Source organism: Corythoichthys intestinalis, chromosome 1, assembly GCF_030265065.1.
Source record: "Corythoichthys intestinalis isolate RoL2023-P3 chromosome 1, ASM3026506v1, whole genome shotgun sequence".
Lineage (NCBI taxonomy): Eukaryota > Metazoa > Chordata > Actinopteri > Syngnathiformes > Syngnathidae > Corythoichthys > Corythoichthys intestinalis.
In genome coordinates this window covers 76,344,341-76,369,493 of record NC_080395.1, presented here as the reverse complement: position 1 = coordinate 76,369,493, position 25,153 = coordinate 76,344,341, and the positions used below count along the sequence as shown (strand labels likewise).

The 25,153-nt window shown below is 38.3% G+C and overlaps 1 protein-coding gene and 2 long non-coding RNA genes across 8 annotated transcripts in view; 1 reads left to right on the top strand and 2 right to left on the bottom strand.

The window, feature by feature from the left end:
• Positions 1 to 4,821: 4,821 nt before the first annotated feature.
• Positions 4,822 to 25,153, top strand: part of LOC130918509 (glutamine-dependent NAD(+) synthetase-like) — a 70,564-nt gene continuing 50,232 nt past the window's right edge. Inside the window, exons 1-4 of one of the 6 annotated variants that reach the window (XM_057840296.1) lie at positions 4,822 to 5,138; positions 5,713 to 5,786; positions 5,873 to 6,544; positions 14,389 to 14,449. In XM_057840296.1, the coding sequence (XP_057696279.1) occupies positions 6,478 to 6,544; positions 14,389 to 14,449 (128 nt within the window). In that variant the 5' untranslated portion in view covers positions 4,822 to 5,138; positions 5,713 to 5,786; positions 5,873 to 6,477. Of the gene's footprint in view, positions 6,545 to 7,521; positions 7,788 to 14,388; positions 14,450 to 25,153 lie in introns of those variants that run through there. The other 5 variants (XM_057840279.1, XM_057840290.1, XM_057840270.1 and 2 more) reach the window with 5 other exon arrangements.
• Positions 5,442 to 25,153, bottom strand: part of LOC130918539 (uncharacterized) — a 34,934-nt gene continuing 15,222 nt past the window's right edge. Inside the window, exon 3 of the long non-coding RNA XR_009063779.1 lies at positions 5,442 to 6,579. This is a non-coding gene — a long non-coding RNA (uncharacterized LOC130918539). The remainder of the gene's footprint in view (positions 6,580 to 25,153) is intronic.
• On the bottom strand, positions 20,781 to 23,713 carry LOC130918535 (uncharacterized). The gene is made up of 3 exons (XR_009063778.1): positions 22,296 to 23,713; positions 22,180 to 22,230; positions 20,781 to 21,791 (listed from the first exon to the last, which is right to left on the bottom strand). It is a non-coding gene; the product is annotated as an uncharacterized LOC130918535 (long non-coding RNA).

Below are 25,153 nucleotides of genomic sequence, written 5' to 3'. Positions count from 1 at the left end.
TTTTTATAAATTACTATCACGACAATTGTCCTTGACAAATTGTTATTCCCATTCAATTGATGTTCTCATTCAATGTTCTAGATTGCACACAAACAAAAACCGAAATAAACTGACAAACTATTCAATCAGCATGTTTCCAAACGTAGCAGTTCAAAACTACGTTTCCCATAACGCCTAGCGCGGTTTAGCTTACTGATAGCTAGCTGAGGCAAAAATCAAACTTTGCTATAAAAGTTTGCAATCATCGGCAGCGCGCCGATGCGACACCAAACGGGATTTTACAGTCAATGCTCAGACAGAAGTCAACAGTTGCCATTATATATGTATTTAGCATTAAAAAAAAAACAACTTTAGGCATTGTGGCCAAATCGTCAACCCAGTAGATGGCTGTAATGCCTCATGATAGGGGTAAACTGACGACAAAAACAAGAAGAACTACTACTTCCCTCCATTCTCGTAAGAGCCATGTCAACTGCTGCCACCCAGCAGTTGGAGGGATTCTCTTCAAATTGGTCCCGTGAATAAAACTAAAAAAATTCATAAAAACCGGACATTTTTATGAATTTATAAAACCCGCCCGGACCACGAGAACACTACGTGAAATTAGGACTTGTCCGGGCAAAAGAACGTTTGGTCACCCTAGCTTTGGTATCATCCTGTCCGTTTGCATAATAATTTGTGCATGTCTCAATACAATTAGCACATGTAGAAAAATGCCTTGGATTAGTGGAAAAATCCATTCTTGGCTCAGAATCCTTGGTCCAGCTCTCAAAGTTAAATACATGTGTCATTGAACATGGCAATGCTATCAGAATGTTAGTTCGTGTGTCATTGTGTCCAAACAGGACAGTGAAATTGCTTAGTCTTGTCGTCAAAATAACAGTGTATTCTGGAGAGATGCTCTGATACAAAAGATGGCTAAAGTTTGAACACTTAATTTTTCATTAATAAGGTTTTCTTTGATTGAAGCAATCCTTTTTGTGTTAGGGCCATATTATCGGGAGGACATTTGTGTCTAAATCATTCAATCCCCCCAAAAAGTTGCTTCAATCAGAAAAATATTTTAAATCAAAGAAAAAAAATCATATGCAAAAATTGCCCTCTCCTAAAAATACATATATATATTTGAAAATGTTATTTTTATTTGAAAGTAATTTAGAAAAAAATAGTAAAAGAAAAACTTTTCAAATGCTTTTTTGAGTCCCAAATTTATTTTTGCATTCAAACATTTTTAAAAAAATTTAAGTGACTTTTTAAAATTGAAAATAGACACAAATCTACCTCCATATTGCTAGCAGGTGTTACGCCACGACAGAGCTTGTGCAATGACACCGCAGAACATACAGCATCATCTCCAGCAGACGATGTGATCGCTGACAGTGAAGTTGAAGAAATTGATGTCACCATTCTGGAAATTTTTTTCTCATCTCCTATATACCCTCTTGCTGGGAAAATGATTATTGTAATCATGCATGTTGGAGGAGGCAACCTGGAAAACAGGCTGCATTGAGGCTCACATCTCAGGAGGTTGCTATTCAAGATGTGTAACGTTTGATATTCAGTGTAGTTCATGATCATATGTAATATAGTGTATAATATTAGTACATCTTGCACCATTTGCCCAAGGCATAATATTATATCGCTACTAATTTAACACCGATACCTTCATTCAGTATTTTTTTATGCTTGGTTATAATCTTGGAAACCTTAAATTGCTACATTTGAGTAAACATGAATATTCATATTTTTTATTTGTAAATAACTAGAGTTGCACGTCCAGTTTCGTTGTCAAGGCAATGACAAATAAAGAATATTCTATTATCGGAGAGTTTGTTATTACCATAACTCCAATGTGCTTCATGCAGATGGACGGAAGGGGAGCTCTTGCATAAAACCAAAAGGACAAACATTTTCTATGTTAACATAGACGACATTTCACGTCATATTCAAAGATTTTATACTTATACTGTATGTAGTAACATACGGTGTGGATCTAAATTCATTCTGAAATACAGATCGAACAGCACAATTTGAATTTTTGTTATGTAGCAAACATAATTTCCCCACACTTGAATTTAGTGTATTTGAAGGAGATAAACTTGGCAAGTTTACATTTCTGCACAGCATAATGAAGGAATTCCATCATAAACTAGAAACTGCAATTTCGGGAGAAATTACACCTGGTCTTTCCTGTGTGGCTATACAGATCGTAGCCCCGCCCAAGGCTATCACTAGAATGGACAAACATGCCTATCAATGGCATTAAACAAATTAAATGCCATTAGAAATTAATGGGAAATTTGGACGTCCATGGCCGTCAATGGCAGCACCCTCCATAAGCGTCAATGCAATCGGGGACATTTGGGGTACACGTCCTATTGATATCTGGTCATTTCCTGTTGATTTAGGGAAATAAAAATTCCCATTGAAAATGAATGGGAAAATTTTTGGACGTCCATGGACGTCAATGGTATCAACTTACATAAGCGTCAATGGAATCCAAGTACATTGGCATCACTAGAATGAACAAACATGAAGAAATGCCATTGGAAATGAATGGGAAGTTTGGAAGTCCATGGACGTCAATGGCATCACCCTCCATAAGCGGCAATGCAATCGGGGACATTTGGGAGACACGTCCTACTGATATCTAGTCATTTTCTGTTGATTTTGGGGGAAAAAAAAAATTCCCATTGAAAATGGATGGGAAAATTTTTGGACGTCCATGGATGTCAATGGTATCAACTTACATAAGCGTCAATGGAATCCAAGTACATTGGCATCAATAGAATGAACAAACATGAAGAAATGCCATTGGAAATGAATGGGAAGTTTGGACGTCCATGAACGTCAATGGCATCACCCTCCATAAGCGGCAATGCAATCGGGGACATTTGGGGTACACGTCCTTTTGATATCTAGTCATTTTCTGTTGATTTGGGGGGGGGGGGGTAATTCCCATTGAAAATGAATGGGAAAAGTTTTGAACGTCCATGGACGTCAATGGTATCAACTTACATAAGCGTCAATGGAATCCAAGTACATTGGCATCAATAAAATGAACAAACATGAAGAAATGCCATTGGAAATGAATGGGAAGTTTGGACGTCCATGAACGTCAATGGCATCACCCTCCATAAGCAGCAATGCAGTTGGGGACATTTGGGGGACACGTCCTAATGATATCTAGTAATTTTCTGTTGATTTGGGGAAAAAAAAAAATTCCCATTAAAAATGAATGGGAAAAATTTTGGACGTCCATGGACGTCAATGGCAGCACCCCCTATAAGCGTCAATGGAGTCAGGGATGTTTGGGGGACAGGTCCTATTGATATCTGGTCATTATCTGTTGATTTGGGGAAATTTAGTTTTTTCCCCATTGAAAATGAATGGGAAACATTTTGGACGTCCATGGCCGTCAATGGCATCGACATCCAAAAAGTCAATTGAATCCAAGTACATTGGCATCAATAGATTCGACATGCGTGGCCGTCAATGGCATCAATGCAATGTAAAAAAATTCAATTGGAAATCCCATTGTAAGTGAATGGGAAATGTTCTCATTAGAAAAAAATGAATGGGACAGTTTTGGGCAAATTTCCGGGGGACCGTAATTTTTATCAAAATTCTGTATACAACTTTTATGCCCCTCACCGTCACGGAATTTTTGATGCCCAAATTATGTGATTTGGTCAAAAATTGAAGGACTAGATACATTTTGAAACTTTTCTTTGTTTCCCATTAAAAATGAATGGGCCAGTTTTTGGCAAATTGCCGGGAAACCGTACATTTTATCAAAAAATTTACCGCTGTCATTTTTATGCCCCTCGCCATCCCGGAATTTTTTACGCCCATCTTGTGTGTTTTCGTCAAAAATTGACGGACTTGTAACAGTTTGAAAGTTGTCTTTTTTTCCCATTAAAAATGAATGGGCAGGTTTTTGGCAAATTTCCGGGGAACCGTATATTTTTTCCAAATTGTATTAATAACCTTTATTCCCCTCCCTGTCCTGGAATTTTTGATGCCCAAATTGTGTGATTTAGTGAAAAATTGTAGGACTAAATACATTTTGATTTTTTTTTTCTCATTAAAAATGAATGGGCAAGTTTTTGTCAAATTTCTGGGGAACCGTAAATTTTTTCCAAATTCTGTATACAACTTTTATGCCCCTCACCGTCCCGGAATTTTTGATACCTAAATTATGTAATTTGGTAAGAAATTGTAGGACAAGATACATTTTGAAAATTGCTTGTTTTTTCCGGAAAATTGCCGTTTACGGACGAACCGAAAAATTTTCGGGGCCGTTTGAAAAATTCCCATCGTCGCGTGAGAATTCCGGTCGTGCCGATACTTGAACGGTGCCGATCGGTGCTACGGTTTGGGCTGCGCGGCGGGACGAAGGATTCCCATTCAAAAAAAAAAAAACAGAATAACTAACATGTAGGGGGGAGGCCGTAGAATCTCACTACCTGATCTTTCCAAAGGAAAGACCAGGTAACAATAGCATATTGCTGAGATCTAACTGGGAGCTGAAAATAATCCAAAACTCCGAGTAAGACATTATGTGCCCATTGCCATTAAAAAGTTGGGACACAAAAGAGATTTTCTTCTGCATCCAGTTGTCCAAGAATAAAGATTTGTTTTGATAAAGAATCATTCTATTATTCCAGATTATGTGTGTATGTGGTTGGTGAAACAGAGACCTGTGCATGTGGTGAAAAGTTATGTTTGTAGATCTTGGACGATGCTAATCGGTCTTTGTCAGTCACGTGCCCAAACTAGCGGACACGCCCCCATGCGCCATTTTGAGTATACCACGGATGTAAACAAACCAGAACAGGTGTAGCTCCGACGCCACACTACTGCCTCCCCCTTCATCGCTGGATATAAAAAAAAAAAAAAAACTCCCTCGTTTACGGTATTAGCGCTTACATTTTAAAAACTATAAATCTCTCGAAGCTCAGCGACATTTACCGAATGGCCCGGTGCAGGATCTCCGCATTTCGACCGCCGGACTGCGACAACACAGTCGTCACTCTCGTTGCTCCTCTCAGAAACATGATACAGCTCTTACTTGAACATTGTTGAACTTGAATTGTACTTTGAATATCATCTTAAACATCGCATAACTAAAACAGGTGAAGGTACTGTCATAATGACATGCAAATTCATGTATATTGCACAATATATTGTTTCAGTGTTGACATTGCCATGCAAAGATGTGCAATTCTCTCAATGCAGGACTTAACATGTGAAGTGGGACAAATTTACTTGAACACGTTATTCTACAACTAGTGTTATTTATTTTACTTCATGCGCACGTTTTATATTTACTTGTATTGATATTTTCTGTTTACCATTGTGCTGCTGCTGTTTTGATTGAGAATTTTAGTAAAAAAATATATATCTAAAAAAGTAAAACTCAAACTTCTCGTTTTGTTAGCAAACATCGTATTTCCTATTCAGTGTTTATCTCCACAGAATTGTTTGAATGTAATTAGTAAAAAAAAAGTACTTTTCATTATCAAAACCAACGCTAGTTCTTTATGTACCTAAGAGAGGCAAAGAGTCAAGACTTCAAAATTGTCACTGACATACTTTATTAAACAGGTTTAAGTCATCTACAAACGTATAAAAAAAAACTTTGCTTGTACAAACACTACGAAAAGAAAACTAATTGTACTAAACTACTGTTGGGCACTGGCTTGTCAGGGCACAGCAGACAGTGACAACCTTATCCAACATTGTGTCTTCTTCACCTTCACATGGAAGAATCATGTTCATGGGTATGGTTCCTGTTAAGATCTTACACTTCTGACAAACATTTCCGAGACCCTTTCAACATGGATTCTCAAATGTGCTGTTTTCCTAGTTTCCGCCACATCTGTAGCTGCTAACTGACAGCGGCCTTTTGTAAATGCTGGGAGTTTGACATCTGAACACTACATGCCCACACATTCTTGTATGTCAAAACCTCCGTCAGCCAAGACAATGTCCCCAGGTAACAAATTATAAAGAAAATCACTGTTCAGGGTTATATGTCACTTGTACGACCTCCCAAGCCTTTTGATAAGAAACAAATGGCTCCCTTGGGTGTAATACATTTAAAATACTTCATAGTGTGGTGGTGCTTGTAGCTGGAAAACATTTGGGCACGTGCTTTCAGATTTGATGGGTTTTCTATGAACATTTCAAAACAGTCAATAATCAAAGTATGTGTCACATCCTGATTGGTGTTGTGTGTCTCATCCTCTGTGATTAGCTGATCACCTTCTTCTCCAGCTTCATGTGTCCCCTCTCTTCAGTCTGTAGCTGACCACTTTCTTCTCCATCATCAGGTGTCCCCTCCTCATTCGGTTGGTGACAGTTTATTTCACCAGGCTCAGATGGTCCCTCCTTGGTCTGCAGCTCTTCAATGTTTGCATCCTGCTGGACCCTCATCTCTGGTGCTTGCAGTGTCTCTTTCCGTAGCTGCTCATGCCTACTTCGTCTTGCAGAGCGTGCGGTGTTTGTCGGTGTAACAGATGTGTCTCACAGAGTCTGGGTCAGTCTCCATCATTTCATAAGCTGATTCACCTGCTATCACATTAGGTTTTATTTAGAAAGCTAGGTATGATTGGATATTTCCATGGCATTTCACAATCGTGATCACTTAATCAGACATGCTACCATCCCATCAGATCTCTCAGATCACAAAAGGAAATCTCACGCTTGACAAATATTTCGGTGCATTTTTGCTGTTTACCTTTATCTTTCAAATCATTCACTCTATAATGTTTTATAAACGATGACTGAATAAATTAAACACTGATTTATAACGAACAGATTAACCTATTTCCACTGCCCTCCCTCTTTGCATGGAGTTTACAAGTGAGGCCAGCTAGCTAAGGTTAGCCAATGAGAAAATAGCGACTTTAGAAAGCAACAAAAACCCAGCATATTCAGTAATCAATACTTTTAAAAAATCCGATTTGCCTTTATGAAAATGCCGAGAGCAAACATGCAGTAAGGGAGATATGGTGTCGAAAGTGATGCCCTTCCGTTTCTTTCACCGCTGCGACCCAGGCCATCTGACGCCGCTTCGTTAGTTCCTCAACCTGCTGTCCATGACCTCTTTTCCAAGAGGGAAAACGAAAAAAATCTTACGTCGTGGTCAACTTTGCTGACATTTTTGTCGTGTGATTTAGTATGGCAGCCTTTCACACAACACGAGTGTCCCATTTTATCAAAGAGAATGATGAAAGCAAAGACGATTCTTACTGCTCAGTTGTTTACAATTTAACTTTATCTGTAAATAACGACTCGTGAGACCGACAAATAAATGCCTATAAAACATGATGCCCTTGTATTATTTCAACACAGGTTTGGGTAATGGAAGATGGTTTTTGTTTTTTATTTTGTTTTTTTTTTTTAATCTGGGAATTCGTTTTGTTTGATATTTCCCCATTAAATTCCCTTGCTAGTGACGTTTTCTGCTGCAAGATGGCCGCTAGTTAATGCCGCTGACTCCGCTTTAAGCGATCTAACCACATATGATATCTATGTAAACAAGCGACGGCTACGCGTTGGGCAATGCGCACTTTGCGCAGTGGACGTCGCAGGTCTTTCATTGAAACGCACTTATAAATTAGCACTGAAACGTATTTAATCGTTGTGCGCACTAAAAGAAGAGGGGCGTCGCATACTTGTTAGTAACAAGAGAATGGGGCGGAAAGTCATTCTTGCCACGTGTTCGTTGAATCAATGGGCGTTGGACTTTGACGGCAACTTTGAGAGAATACTGAAAAGTAAGTCATACTACTAATATTGTCAAATGAGTCATTTGAAATGACCAATATTTTCACTGCGTTCAATAATAACCCTGTTGAATGATATTTCAATGGCTAATTATCGTTTTCTTTTTCTTTTTTAATTTTTTTAAATGAGCGTTATTGTTACTTTTATAAGTTTTAATTTATTTCAGTGGCTACCTAAAGGACTGCATATAGTTTAATTTTATTTTGAATATTTCAATTATAATTATTGTTTTTTAAATTAACTTAACATTACACTTATTCTTTAATTTACTAATGTTTTGAAAACATACATAATTTTATTAGTAAACCCAGATATCGCAAAGTAACACATATTAGCGCTGTAATTGCAATACTGTGATACCGTAAAACCATGATATTTTTGCTTAAGGTTATCATACTGGCAGAATCTCATACCGGCACAGGCCTAGTCCTTCTCTATGATCAAATGCCATTTTCTTGTCAAATTTGGTGGGTGGCGGCTTATAGTCAGGTGCGCTTTATAGTCCGAAAATTACGGTACTGTATATTAAGAGTGTACAGCAGCGGTCTCAAACCGACTCCACAAAGGGCCGCAGTGGGTCCTGGTTTTTGTTCCAACAGATCCAGCACAAACAGTTCAACCAATGAGGTTTCTACTAACATAAGCAGCACCTGATTGCAATCAACTGATTACACTTGTAAGAAACCAGATTGGTGAAAAGGTATTTGTCTCGTTTGGTTGGAATGAAATCCAGTACCCCCTGCGGCCCTTTGAGGACCGGTTTGAGACCACTGGTGTACAGCATTTGTATTTGTCCCGTTCTGTCACGGTACGGGCACAATGGTTTGGTGCACAACAGACAGTGAATACATTTCAATAATAATTTTTAAAAAGAAAGTCCAAGTCAAAGTTAGTTTTCCTCCAAACCAGGGGGTGATGGAGCTAATGCGCCTAAACCAACAACCGACATTATGGGAAAATTAAGACAAACCAAAACGGATGAAGAAGTTATCATTGATCACTAAATTTAACCGTTACCTCAGTCGATCCCCGCAAAAATGGGTGTGTTGTCTACTTTCGCACATACCCTGTGAATGAAATTGTTAGAACCATAGAAGCTTGTTTTCACAAGTTAGATGTTTTCTTCTATTTATTTTTGCACAAATAAAAGCTGCTTTTTAGTTTTAGCCAAAAGAACAAAATAACAAATGCTGTTATTAAAAAAAAAAAGCCTTTTTGTTTTCACCGAACCCATACCAAATCGTGACACCCGTACTAAGGTACGTACCGAATTATCACTTGTGTGTACCATGACACCCCTAACATATATACGGTATATATATACCGTATGTATATATATTAGGGCTGTCAAACGATTAAAATTTTTCGAGTTAATTACAGCTTAAAAATTAATTAATCGTAATTAATCACAATTAATCGCAATTCAAACCATCTATAAAATATACCATATTTTTCTGTAAATTATTTTTGGAATGGAAAGACAAGATGGATATATACATTCAACATACGGTACATAAGGACTGTATTTGTTTATTATAACAATAAATCAACAAGATGGCATTAACATTATAAACATTCTGTTAAAGCGATCCATGGATAGAAAGACTTGTAGTTCTTAAAAGAAAAATTTTGGTACAATTTATAGAAATTTTATATTAAAACCCCTCTTAATGTTTTCGTTTTAATGAAATTTGTAAAATTTTCAATCAAAAAATAAACTAGTAGCCCGCCATTGTTGATGTCAATAATTACTTACACAATGCTGATGGGTGGCTGAAGCCTATAAAATCAGTCGCACCCAAGCGCCAGCAGAGGGCGACAAAACTCCATATAACACAAGTTACAAGTTACAAGTGGTGTTTCACTTTACCGTCATTTAAGTCTGAGTGGCGTAATCTGCGTTAATTGCGTCAAATATTTTCACGTGATTAATTTAAAAAATTAATTAGCGCCCGTTAACGCGATAATTTTGACAACCCTAATATATATGTATATGTACACACATACAGTGCCTTGCAAAAGTATTCGGCCCCCTTGAATCTTGCAACCTTTCGCCACATTTCAGGCTTCAAACATAAAGATATGAAATTTAATTTTTTTGTCAAGAATCAACAACAAGTGGGACACAATCGTGAGGTGGAACAACATTTATTGGATAATTTAAACTTTTTTAACAAATAAAAAACTGAAAAGTGGGGCGTGCAATCTTATTCGGCCCCTTTACTTTCAGTGCAGCAAACTCACTCCAGAAGTTCAGTGAGGATCTCTGAATGATCCAATGTTGTCCTAAATGACCGATGATGATAAATAGAATCCACCTGTGTGTAATCAAGTCTCCGTATAAATGCACCTGCTCTGTGATAGTGTCAGGGTTCTGTTTAAAGTGCAGAGAGCATTATGAAAACCAAGGAACACACCAGGCAGGTCCGAGATACTGTTGTGGAGAAGTTTAAAGCCGGATTTGGATACAAAAAGATTTCCCAAGCTTTAAACATCTCAAGGAGCACTGTGCAAGCCATCATATTGAAATGGAAGGAGCATCAGACCACTGCAAATCTACCAAGACCCGGCCGTCCTTCCAAACTTTCTTCTCAAACAAGGAGAAAACTGATCAGAAATGCAGCCAAGAGGCCCATGATCACGCTGGATGAACTGCAGAGATCTACAGCTGAGGTGGGAGAGTCTGTCCATAGGACAACAATCAGTTGTACACTGCAGAAATCTGGGCTTTATGGAAGAGTGGCAAGAAGAAAGCCATTTCTCAAAGATATCCATAAAAAGTCTCGTTTAAAGTTTGCCACAAGCCACCTGGGAGACACACCAAACATGTGGAAGAAGGTGCTCTGGTCAGATGAAACCAAAATGGAACTTTTTGGCCACAATGCAAAACGATATGTTTGGCGTAAAAGCAACACAGCTCATCACCCTGAACACACCATCCCCACTGTCAAACATGGTGGTGGCAGCATCATGGTTTGGGCCTGCTTTTCTTCAGCAGGGACAGGGAAGATGGTTAAAATTGACGGGAAGATGGATGCAGCAATATACAGGAACATTCTGGAAGAAAACCTGTTGGTATCAGCACAAGACCTGAGACTGGGACGGAGATTTATCTTCCAACAGGACAATGGTCCAAAACATAAAGCCAAATCTACAATGGAATGGTTAAAAAATAAACGTATCCAGGTGTTAGAATGTCCAAGTCAAAGTCCAGACCTGAATCCAATCGAGAATCTGTGGAAAGAGCTGAAGACTGCTGTTCACAAACACTCTCCATCCAACCTCACTGAGCTCGAGCTGTTTTGCAAGGAAGAATGGGCAAGAATGTCAGTCTCTCGATGTGCAAAACTGATAGAAACATACCCCAAGCGACTTGCAGCTGTAATTGGAGCAAAAGGTGGCGCTACAAAGTATTAACGCAAGGGGGCCGAATAATATTGCACGCCCCACTTTTCAGTTTTTTATTTGTTAAAAAAGTTTAAATTATCCAATAAATTTTGTTCCACTTCACGATTGTGTCCCACTTGTTGTTGATTCTTGACCAAAAATTTTAATTTTATATCTTTATGTTTGAAGCCTGAAATGTGGCGAAAGGCTGCAAGGTTCAAGGGGGCCGAATAGTTTTGCAAGGCACTGTACATACACACAGTATATTGTTATGTAGCAAACATAATTTCCCCACAATTAAATATATTTGTTATATATGTATATGTGGCGGAAAGCACAGACAAGGCTGAAAAAGCAGTTTCTGCTCTTACTGTTAGTTTTTTTGTTTTTTTCCTCCTAGTGTGACTTGTCCCCGTGATTGGCCATTGATTTCACCTGTTGTGCCTGCTCCTAGTGTATCCTCCAACTGCATCCTCCTGTGTCACCCACCTGTTCCTCGTTGTCTCGTCACCCCTTGTCTGTGTGTGTATATAAGCACCCAGTTTCTTTTCACTCCTTGTTGCGTCATTGTCGAGGTCAATCCTCAGGCAGTGTGTCGATATCTATGCCTAAGCCTTAGTGTTTCTCCATTCCCTGTTTAAGTGAGTTTTGATGCCTTTTATTTGATCTGCTGTCCTTTTGTTGGTACTTTGTGTTTTTGTTGATTATCATTAAACCATTTTTGAGTTCACTGCCACCCAGCCTTGCCTCCCTGCCTTGTTTTCGCATTTGTTTCCCTACTTTTTGGTCCGCACCACCTGCTCGGCCGCGTTCCGTGACACTTGCACCCCTCTTTAAAATAAACTGCTGTAGTTTAAGCCAAAGGAACTGTTGTGTTTGATAGAAGAATATGTCTATATGCTGCCTTAGCAGTTTCATGGCGCACGAAGCCCCCGAATTATTTTTAATTTGTCCGTTTTACCCTGGAAACCGCCGTTTACAGATGTTGCGCAACCGCTTTTGTTTCAACCCAGCCATAAAACGAAGGTAATTAATTACATATTGTTAAAAATGTCTGTAATCTATTAAGCTTAGAATCATCATTTGATGTCTCATACTTTGTTTAAAAAAAACAAAAAACAAAAATTATATTCACATATTTGAAACTTTTTTAAACAAATTCCGTTACAATGAAAAAATAGTGTCCGTAATTAAGTAATTATTTAAGCTAAATATAAATATAATGTATATATATTTTATTTTCAGCTTATTTTCCTCAGTATTTCAGATAATCGAAAATACCCGTTTAGTAGAGTAAATATATGAAAAAGATTATCTTGACCACTCCTTGATGTCTGCAATTTCTGCATCGCGACCCTTGTTATATTACCACGTTTCACCCATAAATTCCCCCCAAATTCTGGCAGTGTCCACTCACAGATGCGTCTTGACAATCGGTGATACATGCTACATGGAGATTTTGGATCAAAACAAGGAAGTATGTGATAATATCTTGTTAAAATCATTGTGTCTTTAACTATGCTCCCTCATGCTCTCACTTCGAGGGTTTAAGGCAGTGGTCCTCAAATACAAATCTTGATGGTTCCACGATATTTTTTTTCACACAAGCATAGGTCCATTTATTAATGTCGGTCAAGTACAAGGCAGGTCGAAGGTGGTTTTCTTTTGACCAAACAAAAATACAATGTACATTCTGATTAAATAAAAATGAATTAACACAACATTTTTTTTTACTTCAAATAAAAATACAAAACATGCAAGTACAGTGTTTACACCTCTACACTAAATAATTAACTAGATCTGTCATTAAGGTGCAAACAATAACAATTGACAGTACATTTTGTAACTGTAAAACACTGCTGGACAAAAAAGAAAACGTGCAAGTAGTACAGTACATGTTCAAATGACAAGCACTGTCATTAAGGTGCAAACATAACAATTATTGACAGCAACCTTAACTCTAAAACACTGCTCAATGAGAGAAATAGCATTTGGGGGTCACAAAGCTGTTTACTCATAGAAGTATAACAACATTTACCATTTACCATCATCAGCCAGTACTTCATTGTGTCTCGTGGTTTATAAATCTGAGATTCTCAATTCTGATTTAGGAGGAAACTTCTCTTCAAAAGAGCTGTGCTGTTTAACATAATGGCATTTCACGTTTTCACTTTTTATCAGAGCAACTGTCTTTAAGCATGTCAAGCCCATAGGTTTGGTACTTGCACTTGATAAAATAACGCATATTTGTCATTCCATTCCTCATTGAAACGGCGATTTTCGTTGTCCACTTTTCTTCTCTTGGTCAACTTTGAGCATGCCATTTTGTTACTTATGGCCTTCTACTGGTGACATGTATGGTGTTGGTGAACGTTGCGTCACGTTGTGATCATGAACGTTGCCCGCATGCAGCGAGAGTGCAGGGGTAACATGGCGAAATAAATAAATCACCTTTGCTCACAGTATGACTCACGTTCTTGAGTGAAAAATAAAGTACACTACAGCATGTACAAACAGATTGCAAAGGGTGCGACTGTGTTTGAGGTTGCTGACACTGCTGCGGTCCGTCCACGCTAGGTAGTAGCATGCAAGCAGTCTCAGCCAATTCGCGCATCCATGCACGCTTTCTCAGCATATCAGCGCATCGTTGTCAAAGAGATGACAACAGAAGTGAGAGCATTGAAGATATTTGACTAAAAATGAAACAGAATTTAGCGATAGAATAGTAGCGCAGAGCGATAGATCAGCGATTCATACAAATGATATATGTTGAAAAAATAGGTCTTTTTTTTTTTTTTTTTTTTTTTCATTTTTACGTTCGTCTGTGGTTCTGCAGAGAGGTGTGCCATGGTCCGGTTGTGGACCGCGGTCCGCTAATTGAGGACCACAGGGTTTAGTTTAAAACAAACAAACAAAAAATTTTTTTTAAATGCCCTCCTGTTCAAAATGTTTCTTCCCCCAGAAAGAAGATTTTAAGCTTTCCAATGATGCATCAAACGTGCATATAACTAAAATAATGAAATTTTCAAACAATATATAAAAAATTCTGTGGTTGCGTTTTGTTTTCTTCCCCATCGTAATTAACTCATTGCTTGGCATCTATGGCGACAAACATGACAGGTTTAATGGTGTTTACATGGGGCAATTTTGATTTTTCATAGAATCATCATTACATTTTAATCTATGTTCTTTATCTCCCTACAGGTATTGAGATCGCTAAAGAAAATGGAGCCAAATACAGACTGGGCCCAGAGCTGGAAATATGGTGTGTTTGATTCTGTTGTAACTTTGGCTACGGTCACAATGTGGGGCATGATAGCCCAGGGCTCCAGAAACATTTTTGCAACAAAAATTAGAGCCAGTACAAGTGTTTTTGAATTTTAACATTGCGTTTTTCTTTGGGTTTTTTTGCTTGCTGGCAAACTCCTTCATGGTTAAATCCACTAGTTGGCGGTAATGTAACGAGCTGGTTTGCCAAGGGAAAATACAGCAGAAGAAAAAGTTCGGTGGCGGGTGATGTGTGGAGCGGCTTATAATGGACCTATCGCAAAAGCCCCGCCCCCTGTAAAACTCTGTCAACCCAAGGCTCTGTCATATTCTGTCAGTGACAATTATTCAGTGAACGAACGATTTATAAATGATGGCGGGAGTTCAAATTTATGAATTTGCACTACCACCGATGGCAATAGACTAGGGCTGCAGCTATCGAATATTTAAGTAATCGAGTAATCGACTGCAAATTCTATCGATTAATAGAGTAATCGGATAAAACATTTAGGTAAAGAGCAATTATTAATATACATGAGAAAACAAGACATTTCATCTAATATTGAACCATTTTCAGTCAATCAATGTCTTTATTTTCGATGTACATTGTTGAAAACAGCCAACAATTGCAATCTCAAATGTGACTTAAAAAAAAAAAAAAAAAAAAAAAGACTAATTCACTGCTTTTACTTAAAAAAACTTCTAGATCTAATAAAAAAATATATATATATTTCTTACCTAAAAATGTCATTACGCTTGATAACTTAAAAGTTAGGTGTTTTTTCCATGTGTTTCAAAAGAATTTCCATTTGTGTCAAGCTATTTTTAAGTTCTAGTTCAGTTTTAAATTAGTCTAAACTGAAAGTCCTGATAGGATTTTGAGTTTTTGCAGTGTTCAAAATAAATGTACATATGATACCTGCTGTATTGGAGCACATTAGGGACCAGTGCTACTTGGTGTTTTATCCAGCAATTGCTACTGAGCTAAAATTGACAGAGTGCATTAGTTTTTATTTTACACCCTCATCACTCTATAGTGCTATGTTTTCACAGATGAAATAAAGCCTGTATGTAAGACACGTTAGCCATGCATCGACAGTAGTCATAATTATTAGAAAACTAGCCCCCCGCAGGGCTAACGTTACGTGAGCTAGTGACAGTAACGTTAATCTTATTTATTAGCGCTATGTAGTCTACTGCTTTAAGATGGCGGCTGTTTACTGACGTTGCCCTGTCTGTTATTTCACATTTAGTTCTACTTATATATATGTCTCTGAGACGCATCAGAACTTAGCTACCTGCTACCACCGTAGTATGCGGGCGTAGTTTTTGGCAACCTCGGCGTAGCTTGTAGCGGCTGTCGGATGCAGTAAGGTTTTTTTTTTTTTTTTTTTTTAGGGCCCGAGCACTAAGCGTGCGAAGGCCCTATTGTTTTGCAAAGGATTATTATTATTATTAGGGCCCGAGCACTAGGCGTGCGAAGGACCTATTGTTTTGCAAAGGATTATTAGGGCCCGAGCACTAGGCGTGCGAAGGCCCTATTGTTTTGCAAAGGATTATTTTTTTTTTATTTTATTTTTTTTTCAGGGAAAATGAAAACGGCCAATTTGGAGGCCTGAACATGCGCGAAAAGTCACCAAAATTTGCACATACGTGCGGAAAATTGTAAATTTCGATAATTTAACAACGTTGCAAAAAAATGTAACAAAATGGCTCAGTGGTGCCCCCTTGAAATTTTAAAATTGGCCTATAACATTAGGGTTTGTCAGCATAGAGCAATGAAATTTGGGGAGTCTATACCTTGTCTAAAACCGCTTCAAAAAAGCATTGGTACCCATATTCCAAACCCAACAGGAAATCGGTTATTTTGGATCGAATATGAAATTTTTATCGATTTACAGGGTGCACATTTGAGACCTTTTCGCCGAGGGAGTTAGTTGGATCATCTTCAAAATTGGTGAGACTGTTCAGGAGACATATGAGATCTTAAGTTTCTAAAATGGTGTGTTTTCATTCACGGGTCTGACCTGGGCGTGGTGCCAAAGTTGGCCATTTTTTCGGCAAAACACCGAATTCAGTAAATGGCTAATAATTCCTTGACACAACTTTCAATCTTTTTCATATCTGCCATGTATATGCGGTATCCCAGCCTGAACACGACTGCATTGAAATATTACCCATTAGGCCTAGCGCCCCCTAGTGAGGACAGGAAATGCCTTTTTTTACGAGACAGGTTCCTCCTCCAAGGGAAAAAAATCTGTTGACCTCAAAACTGCATCAGTGGAGCCTTAAGACCTGTGTTCAGGTGCCTGATGAAAAATATTGAGGTTTCGTTGAAGCGGAGGGGTCCAAACATGAAAGTGAAAATGATCGTCAACAATTTGTCTCGCAAAATACTTTGAACAGTATAACTCAGCAGATATACAACATATCTGCGCCAAACTTCCCATGCTTGTTGAGAGTCATGCCCTGAAGGGTCCTGTAGGGGTCATTTGCATCAACTCTACAGTGCCAACTAGTGACGACCAGTGTTGTTAGTAACGGCGTTACAAAATAACGGCGTTACTAACGGCGTTATTTTTTTCAGTAGTGGGTAATCTAATTAATTACTTTTCTCATCTTGGCAACGCCGTTACCGTTACTGAGGACGGAAAGGCATGCGTTACTATGTTGGTCGAAAAGTCTGAGGGAGACGGACTCACCGAGACGACAGAGCAGAGCAGGAGCGGGGAGGAGGCAAGAAAGTTGTAACGCCGAGCAAACGCGATGCTAGGTAGCTCCAATAATACATGTTGTAGCCGATAGCCGACAAACTACGCCCGCATGTTATTGTAGATATGGTAGACATGGTAGATACATCACTTGAACTGTATATAGATATAACTAGATGCAAAATGACAGCCGCCATCTTAAAGCAGTAGACATTTTAGGACGGCTCTGTTGTAGAGAACCTTCCTCGCGAACCTAAGTAACTTTTTATCTAAAATACTTCTAAATCGGCAAAATCTTGACTTGAATCTATCTTTAAATGATGAAACAGTTTTAAAACTTTCATATGTCGAAAGTAGAGAGAAGGGAACTAATGCAATAATGGGAGCAATTTTAACAACTTTTAACAGTTGATTCAGGGTAAAGGGTAAATTAGGGTAAAGAATTGGGCTCGGGCCAATTGTACCAAAAACCTCCACAAAAAACTTCATATAGTGTGGCCAATGTTTTTTTTTTTTTTTTTTTTTTTTTTTTTTTTGGGAGGAAAAAAAAAAAAAGTAATTATCACCAATTACTTTGCCAAGTAACTAATTACTCTTACATTCAGGTAATTGAGTTAGTAACGCAATTACTTTTTGGGAGAAGTAATTTGTAACTATAATTAATTACTTTTTTTCAGTAAGATTAACAACACTGGTGGCGACAGAAAGGAGTTTTAAAAAAGGCCTTTCCTATTGGGTTTTTTCAACGTAGAGCAATGAAATTTGGGGAGTAGATACCTTATGCCTAACTGCTCAAAAAAGCCTCTTGCACCCATATTCCAAATCCAACAGAAAATCGGGTATTTTGGATCGAATGTGAAATTTCTGTCCATTTCTAGTACATTTTACATTTGGAGGCCTGGACATGCACGAAAACTCACCAAATTTTGCACATACATGCGGCATTGCGTAACATTCAATAATCTTGCAACGTTACGAAAACATGTAACAAAATGGCTCAGTGGCGCCCCCTTGAAATTTTCAAAAAGGCCTCTCCATTTAGGTTTTTTTAACGTAGAGGGATGAAATTCGGAGAGGCGATACCTTGTACAAAACTGCTCCAAAAAGTCTCTTGCACGCATATTCCAAACCCAACGGGAAATCGGGTATTTTGGATTGAATGTGAAATTTTTATCGATTTACAGTGTGCACATTTTACACCTTGGCACCTAGGGAATTAGTTTGATCATTCTCAAAATTGGCGAGACTGTTCATGAGGCATATGAAATCTTAAGTTATCAAAATGGTGTGTTTTCATTCACGGGCCTGACCTGGGCGGGGTGCCAAAGTCAGCCATTTTTTCGCCAAAACACCGAATTCGGAAAATGACTGATAACTCCCTCATACAACGTTCAATCTATTTTAAATCCGGCATGTGTGTGAGGTATACCAGCCTGAGCAGGACTGGATTGAAAATTTACCATTTGTGCCTGGCGCCTCCTAGTGGGAACAGGAAATGCCCTTTTTTACGGGACACACTCCTCCTCTAAAGGGAAAAAATCAATCTACCTCAAAGCTGCATAAGGGAAGCCTTAAGACCTGTCTTCAGGTGCCTGATGAAAAATATTGAAGTTTCGTTGAAGCGGAGGGGTCCAAACAGGAAAGTGAAAATGACTGTCAACAATTTTTCTCTCCAAAAACTTTGAACAGTCATAACTCGGCAGATATACAACATATCTGCGCCAAACTTCCCGTGCTTGTTGAGAGTCATACCCTGAAGGGCCTTGTAGGGGTCATTTGCATCAACCCTACAGCGCCAACTAGTGGCAATAGAAAGTCACTCGTTTTTCCAATACATGTCCAATTCTTTTCAGGTTGGTCATTGTAGTTTCAAGACCTATTAAAATACTTATTTACGGCCCATGTCCACGTGTCTCTGTCTGTTGCCGTGACGACCCTTTATTCGCCATTTAAAGGAAATATTTTTTTTCAGAGACTCAGGCAGCTTATAGAGCCACAATATTTGGCACACTTGGTCGAATTGGCCCAGTTAGAATATTAATTTTGGTTTTGAATAAGGGCTTGGCTGCACAGCTCAGTAGTACCTCCTTTTTTGTAGTACTCTCTCCAATAGGTTTTTTTTTATCTGTTAGGTGTGTGAATGTAAAGAGGCGACTTTCGAGCTTGTTAGGTTCTAATGAGATGATTAGAGAGGAGGATCTGCCACCACCCTGACCTGCACACAGTCCGAGTTGCGTCACGTCCGAGTTGCGCTAGATTGCGAGGGCCCGTTCAGTCCTGCTTGCAGGCCTAGTTTTAATTGGTTCTTCCTCTACGCACGTGACGTCAGCGCGTTGTCCCGCATTAAAAGTACTCCGGGCAAAACGTGATGCTTAGAGCTGGCAAAATTAAACGAGTCCTCGAGGTGAATAAAATTACTCGGATCAGTTTTTTCACTCAAGTTACTCGAGTTGCTTGAGTATTCGTTTCAGCTCTACAATACCTTTTTTTTTTTTTTTTTTTTTTTAATGTTTTTTGTATGTTAAGTTTTTTTTTTAATGAATTTTGGGTTGCAGTATGCTGTGGAGCGGTGTGTCCTTGGTCATAAACTCTACAAAGAGTAGACCATTATCATAATGGAGGCGAAATGCTACTACTCCCAAATTAAAAATGAGAAACCCTACAGACCGATATATCTATCTAGCTATAACGTTAACTACTTAGTAACGTGTGTTCTGTCAGATTTTTCTGCCAAAGCTTTTGTGGCGATGAATAAGCAGTCCTCTTCATTGCGTTGGATTATCAATATTGTGCAGAGGTGTTAAATAAACAACTTACATCATAACCATGCATGTGAAACATGAATACGACGTAAATAAATGCTCAACGTTGAGAGAGCGTTGGGAGTTGACCACAGCAAAATGCTAGGCGTGTGCGTGAGAACTTTCCTTAGTGTGCGTCCATGACCAAACTTAAGTACATCTTCCTTTTTAATTGAAAGTTTATGTTTACTTTGGACTTTCAGTGCTGGGGTCTTGACAGCTTAGTTTAGTTATATTTTATTCAATTTGTGTAGTGACAGGCTCGTAAGCAAGTAGACAGTCAAATGTTAGCAAACTGACGTTAAAGAGGAACTGAAGACCTTTCTGGATTTTGGTGTAATTTTATGAATATAAACTTGGGACAAGTTCATCAAAACAACCATGACATTATCAACACGTAATTGTAAGGATAATTTGCGTTTTTTTAGGTTTTTTGCACTCCGTTAATGGTCCCTTCGCAAACCCGGAAGTGTGACGTAGGCAACAGAAGACTACCCACAGCTAACATAGCAGCAACAACGATGTCAGTGATATTTCCACCAAAGGTAACCATTCAGGATCGCTCTTTCGTGACGCTACCGATGGCAAAAGCTCCCAGGAAAGATGAACTACAATTAATCCCTACATGTTTGAACCTGAGGCGTCAGATGACGGCGATTTACTTGACACAGCAGATGGCGTCATGACGACAATTGACAGCTCGACACTTCACGAACGGGAGAGTGAGTGGTAAGTCCAGCATCGTGATTTTTTTATTAGAATGCGATTACATGGTTGTATATTTTTCCATGCTCTACACATAGCTAAAACAGGATATTAGGTAATGGGACAGCTCCTACCGATCTAAATATGATAAAGCTAGCCCAAATGTGGCTAAATGAATGCTCTACAGATAGCTAAAACTGGATTTTAGGTAATGGGACAGCTCCTACCGATCTAAATATGATAAAGCTAGCCCAAATGTGGCTAAATGAATGATATGTTATTGATATTTCAAAATAAATGACAAAACCATTTTATTTTCCAGGTGTTGCTGTAAACCATCAAGTAATTACCCTTCCAAGAGTATGCCTGTGTCATCAGGAGATCCCAGACGTGAGAGCCAAACTTGCGGAGGCTGAAGCACTGACAGGGGCATGAATTTCATTAAAAAAATATAACCATAAATTGTTAACAACATTGACACATTTTGTTGACTGTTTAATGTATTCTATTGGTATATAATATATTGTAATTATATTACATTCTGAAAAAATATTCAATAGGCCGCAATAATAAATGATACCAGGTTTATGTTGAATCTGCATTAGCTTTCGTTGTCAGATTGTGACACAACATGTTATACCAAGCACACAACGGCACACATCAAAGAGCATAATTTTAGTAAGCAACACAAAGTTAGGATAGCAACGGACTAGCGCAACATTGAAAAATGATAATGGCAGTGGGAAATATGTATTTACTCTTTTCTGTAGCATGAAGTGTTCTCTATACAAAGATAATGCATTATCATTAAAATATGAAGGTAACTTGATTTTAAAAAATGTGTACTGTATATATGACTAGTTTATGATTTCATGTCATCAAAATTTGCTACATTTATTTCTCCTAAATCATCGTCATCTGATGTCGCAGACGGAAGAAATTCAGCATCTGGCAGGCCTCATAGGATCTCTTCAGTCGTCATCGCTGGACACCGCATCACTTCGGTCATCATATGACTCGACCCACACTCTCTTGATTTTGGGAAACTGGGTGGCAACTGACTTGCAACGCTTTTTTCATCGTGTTGAGGGTTTCCGCCACTTAATTTTTTATGTTTGGCTTCCTGGAGGGAAAAAAAAAAATCACAGCAGCATGAAAATATTGGATGAATCCTAATTTTGATTTAATAATAATTTCTTGGTGATCAAATAATAATGCCCCAGTCATAGCAGCATCTATTTGATGCTATTGTTCCCTCTTCAAATAGGCAGACCTTGATGTTGAAATATAAAAAACGAGCCAAGGACCTATTTGGTGCTGGGGACATTTGAATTTACATAACACCTATTGATATAGAAATAAAATCACATGAGTAGACGACATGTCAGCCAACCTATCTACTTATGACAGGCCAACAGCAAAAAAAAAAAAAATGTCGCACTTCAACAAACTGGCAGTAGGAGTCCCTCTCGTTTAGAAAAAAAAAAAAAAGCCATTAATGTTCTACTTACGTCTTTGGAAAACCAAGGTTGCATTGTTGAAGGTTTTCAAATCTGTCGTGGCTGAAATGATGAAAACAATGAGCCGATTGGGGACCTGTATGCATGCTAACAAAAACGGTCCAAACCTTTGCAGGAGAAGTTTTTTTTTGGACCACTCCTAGAGTCTCGAGTCTTCCTGTGAGTAATTCATATCGCTACACATCGAGATGGCATGACGAATCCCGCGAGTAAAACCCAGAAAATGTTTGCAATATATGGCGAGGATAGCGTGGTGCTATATTTCCGTGTTCAGAGTGGTGGCGAGGCTTCCTGGAAGTTACGTCACGAGGTAGGGGTCAGCAGGACGGCGCGTCCCTCGTTGCTATGGTGTTGCTATGGCCATAACTCAAAAACTACGCGGTCAATTATTTATTTATTTTTTTTATGTGACTTTTTGAGAGAGCGAATGACGCATTTAATACAATTCAACTGAGTAAAACACTTAAGAGCGAAATCTGAAAAGCTCTTCAGTTCCCCTTTAAGTCTATGTTTTTACTACATGCTTCAAAAATATATATTTTTTTACAAATCTATCATTAACTTAACTTTGACCAAGCATTAGTGTCCTTGGGTGACTGTCTTGACATTCAGTTGTTTATGTGGTTAATGACAGAGTTAGCTCACTATAGCGTGCATTTGGTGTTTTTGGCGTTGGGCGGATTTTTTGTGCATTTTCAATCTTTCAGTGTACCTGGTGTCGGGTATACAGGTACCCCACGCACAGTATTAAACCATCAGGTTTTTGCTATTTTTAAGTTGGGGGGAAAATTATGCTTTAAGTGACGACCTAATAGCGTCCCTATGCAAATATATGGCTAGATGTCCGACTTTTCGGATTTGGGGGTGTGGTTTTACGATAGGTCCATTGGGGTAGCGGGAAAACTTGGAAGGACATAGCTTATGTAAACTATGTTATTGTGCTGGCGTAAAAAATAAAATAAAAGTGAAAATGAATGATAAATCTATTGGAAAAAATATATAGTCTTTTAACATTCACAACTTCTTGTTCACACGCCGCCATTTTGAATATTAAAACGTCCACCCATCTGAGAAACTCGGGTGTCATAATAAAATCCATATTTACGACACAACATGAAGGCTATTATGGCAAATTTTACTATGATGCCCCACTGGACGGTGCTGGACATCCAATCCGTTTCGAACGGGAGGGCTAACAGCAATCATTTGATCGGATGTCTCTTGCCGTCAATGGCACTGAAGCACAATCACTCAATGCCTGCCATCCCAGTTCACATAGATTTGATGCAAATCACTGTCAATTGCATTCTATGGAATGTGGGTCTTCAGCCCAATACGTTTATAAAATGCACATGAAATAAAGAAAAATAATTAACCTTTTAACCCCATTAGCACCTAAAAGCCCTGTCCTTTTTTGGCCGTTTTTTAAATACTTTTTGTTTTTTCCTACCTACACCACGCAAAAAAACAAAAAAAATGTTTAAAATGCCGTTGCTTGGTATTTTTTTTTTTTTTTTTTTTTCTTCAGCACAACTTCATCAATATGGATAAATACTTTTCGCACTATAACAGACTTCATTCAAAAAATCATTTCAAAATGAAAATATATGTTATTTCTGACAATAAAAAAACAAACATGCTCTAGAAGGGTTTTGGAACTTGAAATACAGAATGTAGTGGGCAGACATGAAAATATAATGTCAATTTGAAATAAAGTAATTATTATATACAAATATTGACAATAAATAAATTTAGGCACTTTTGAGCTCAAACTCTTCAAAAGAACTTTAGCAGCAGCTTTAAAACGAATGTATGTTCTTAGATTCTATTCGCATTACCATTAGTGCTGTCAAATTTATTGTGTTAACGCGAGGTAATTAATTTTTTTAATTCATCACGTTAAAATGTTTGGTGCATTTAACACATGTTCGGAATGACCCGCTCATACATTGCCTCAAACAGAATGTTTTTTTGCACATTGAGAGCTAAGAGGCAGAGAAAGGTGAGTGGACACAGGCGTTTATTGGACCGCGCCGTTTATTTGCATAAGCTTCGGCAACTCTTTCACAACAAACATAAGTTTAGTAAAGCACAACAAAAATAATATTCCTATCTGCAGTGTTTCCCATAGGATTTTTTGAAACTGTGGTGGTGGGCTGCATCGGAGTCGGACAGCCTCACCATGTCGTGCCACTGCGAATTTTTTTTTTTTTTTCTCATTTTTTTCCCCCAAGAAGAACCATAACAAAGATATATTTGAAATATTTCATTAGCTAGGCTAATGTTATAGCTCTCAGCTGCGGTACATGTATGTAAAATGCGTAGCTGATTACAGCTACGTTACCCTATGTAATAATGCGACTTTTTTTCTCGTAGCAATAGTACGACTTACATCTCGTAGTGACTCAGGGTTGGCAACCCACACTGTTGAAAGAGCCATATTTGACCCCCCCCCCCCCCCCCCCCCCCAAAAAAAAATGATACAGTATGTCTGGAGCAGCAAAAAATTCAAAGCCTTGTACAAGCCTTATAATTATCAATACTAGCTATATTAGCCTACTATAAAAATGACTAAGTTGGCTAGAAATACATAATTAGCCTTCATGATTAAATGTTTATTTTCCCTGCTGTGGGTCCACGTGACTACTCTGTTGTACGATGCCACCACAAGTTTAACTTCATTACAATATTAATGAATTGAAAGAATGTTTGTGTCATGTTTGTCCTCCTAGACATCCTATTAAAACAAAAAATATATTTCCCTCCCCCATCTTTTTCCATTAAAAAAGAAAAAAAAAAAAGCAGCGCTAAAGAGCCGCATGCGGCCCGAGAGCCGCGGGTTTCAGACCGCCGTCGTCGTCCTCCTTTTTCCTTTTTATTTGACCCTCGTAAGTACTACATTACCACAACAATAACAGTCCTTCTGTCAACTGACCCATTTACAGGACTGGGGGAATTCTAATAG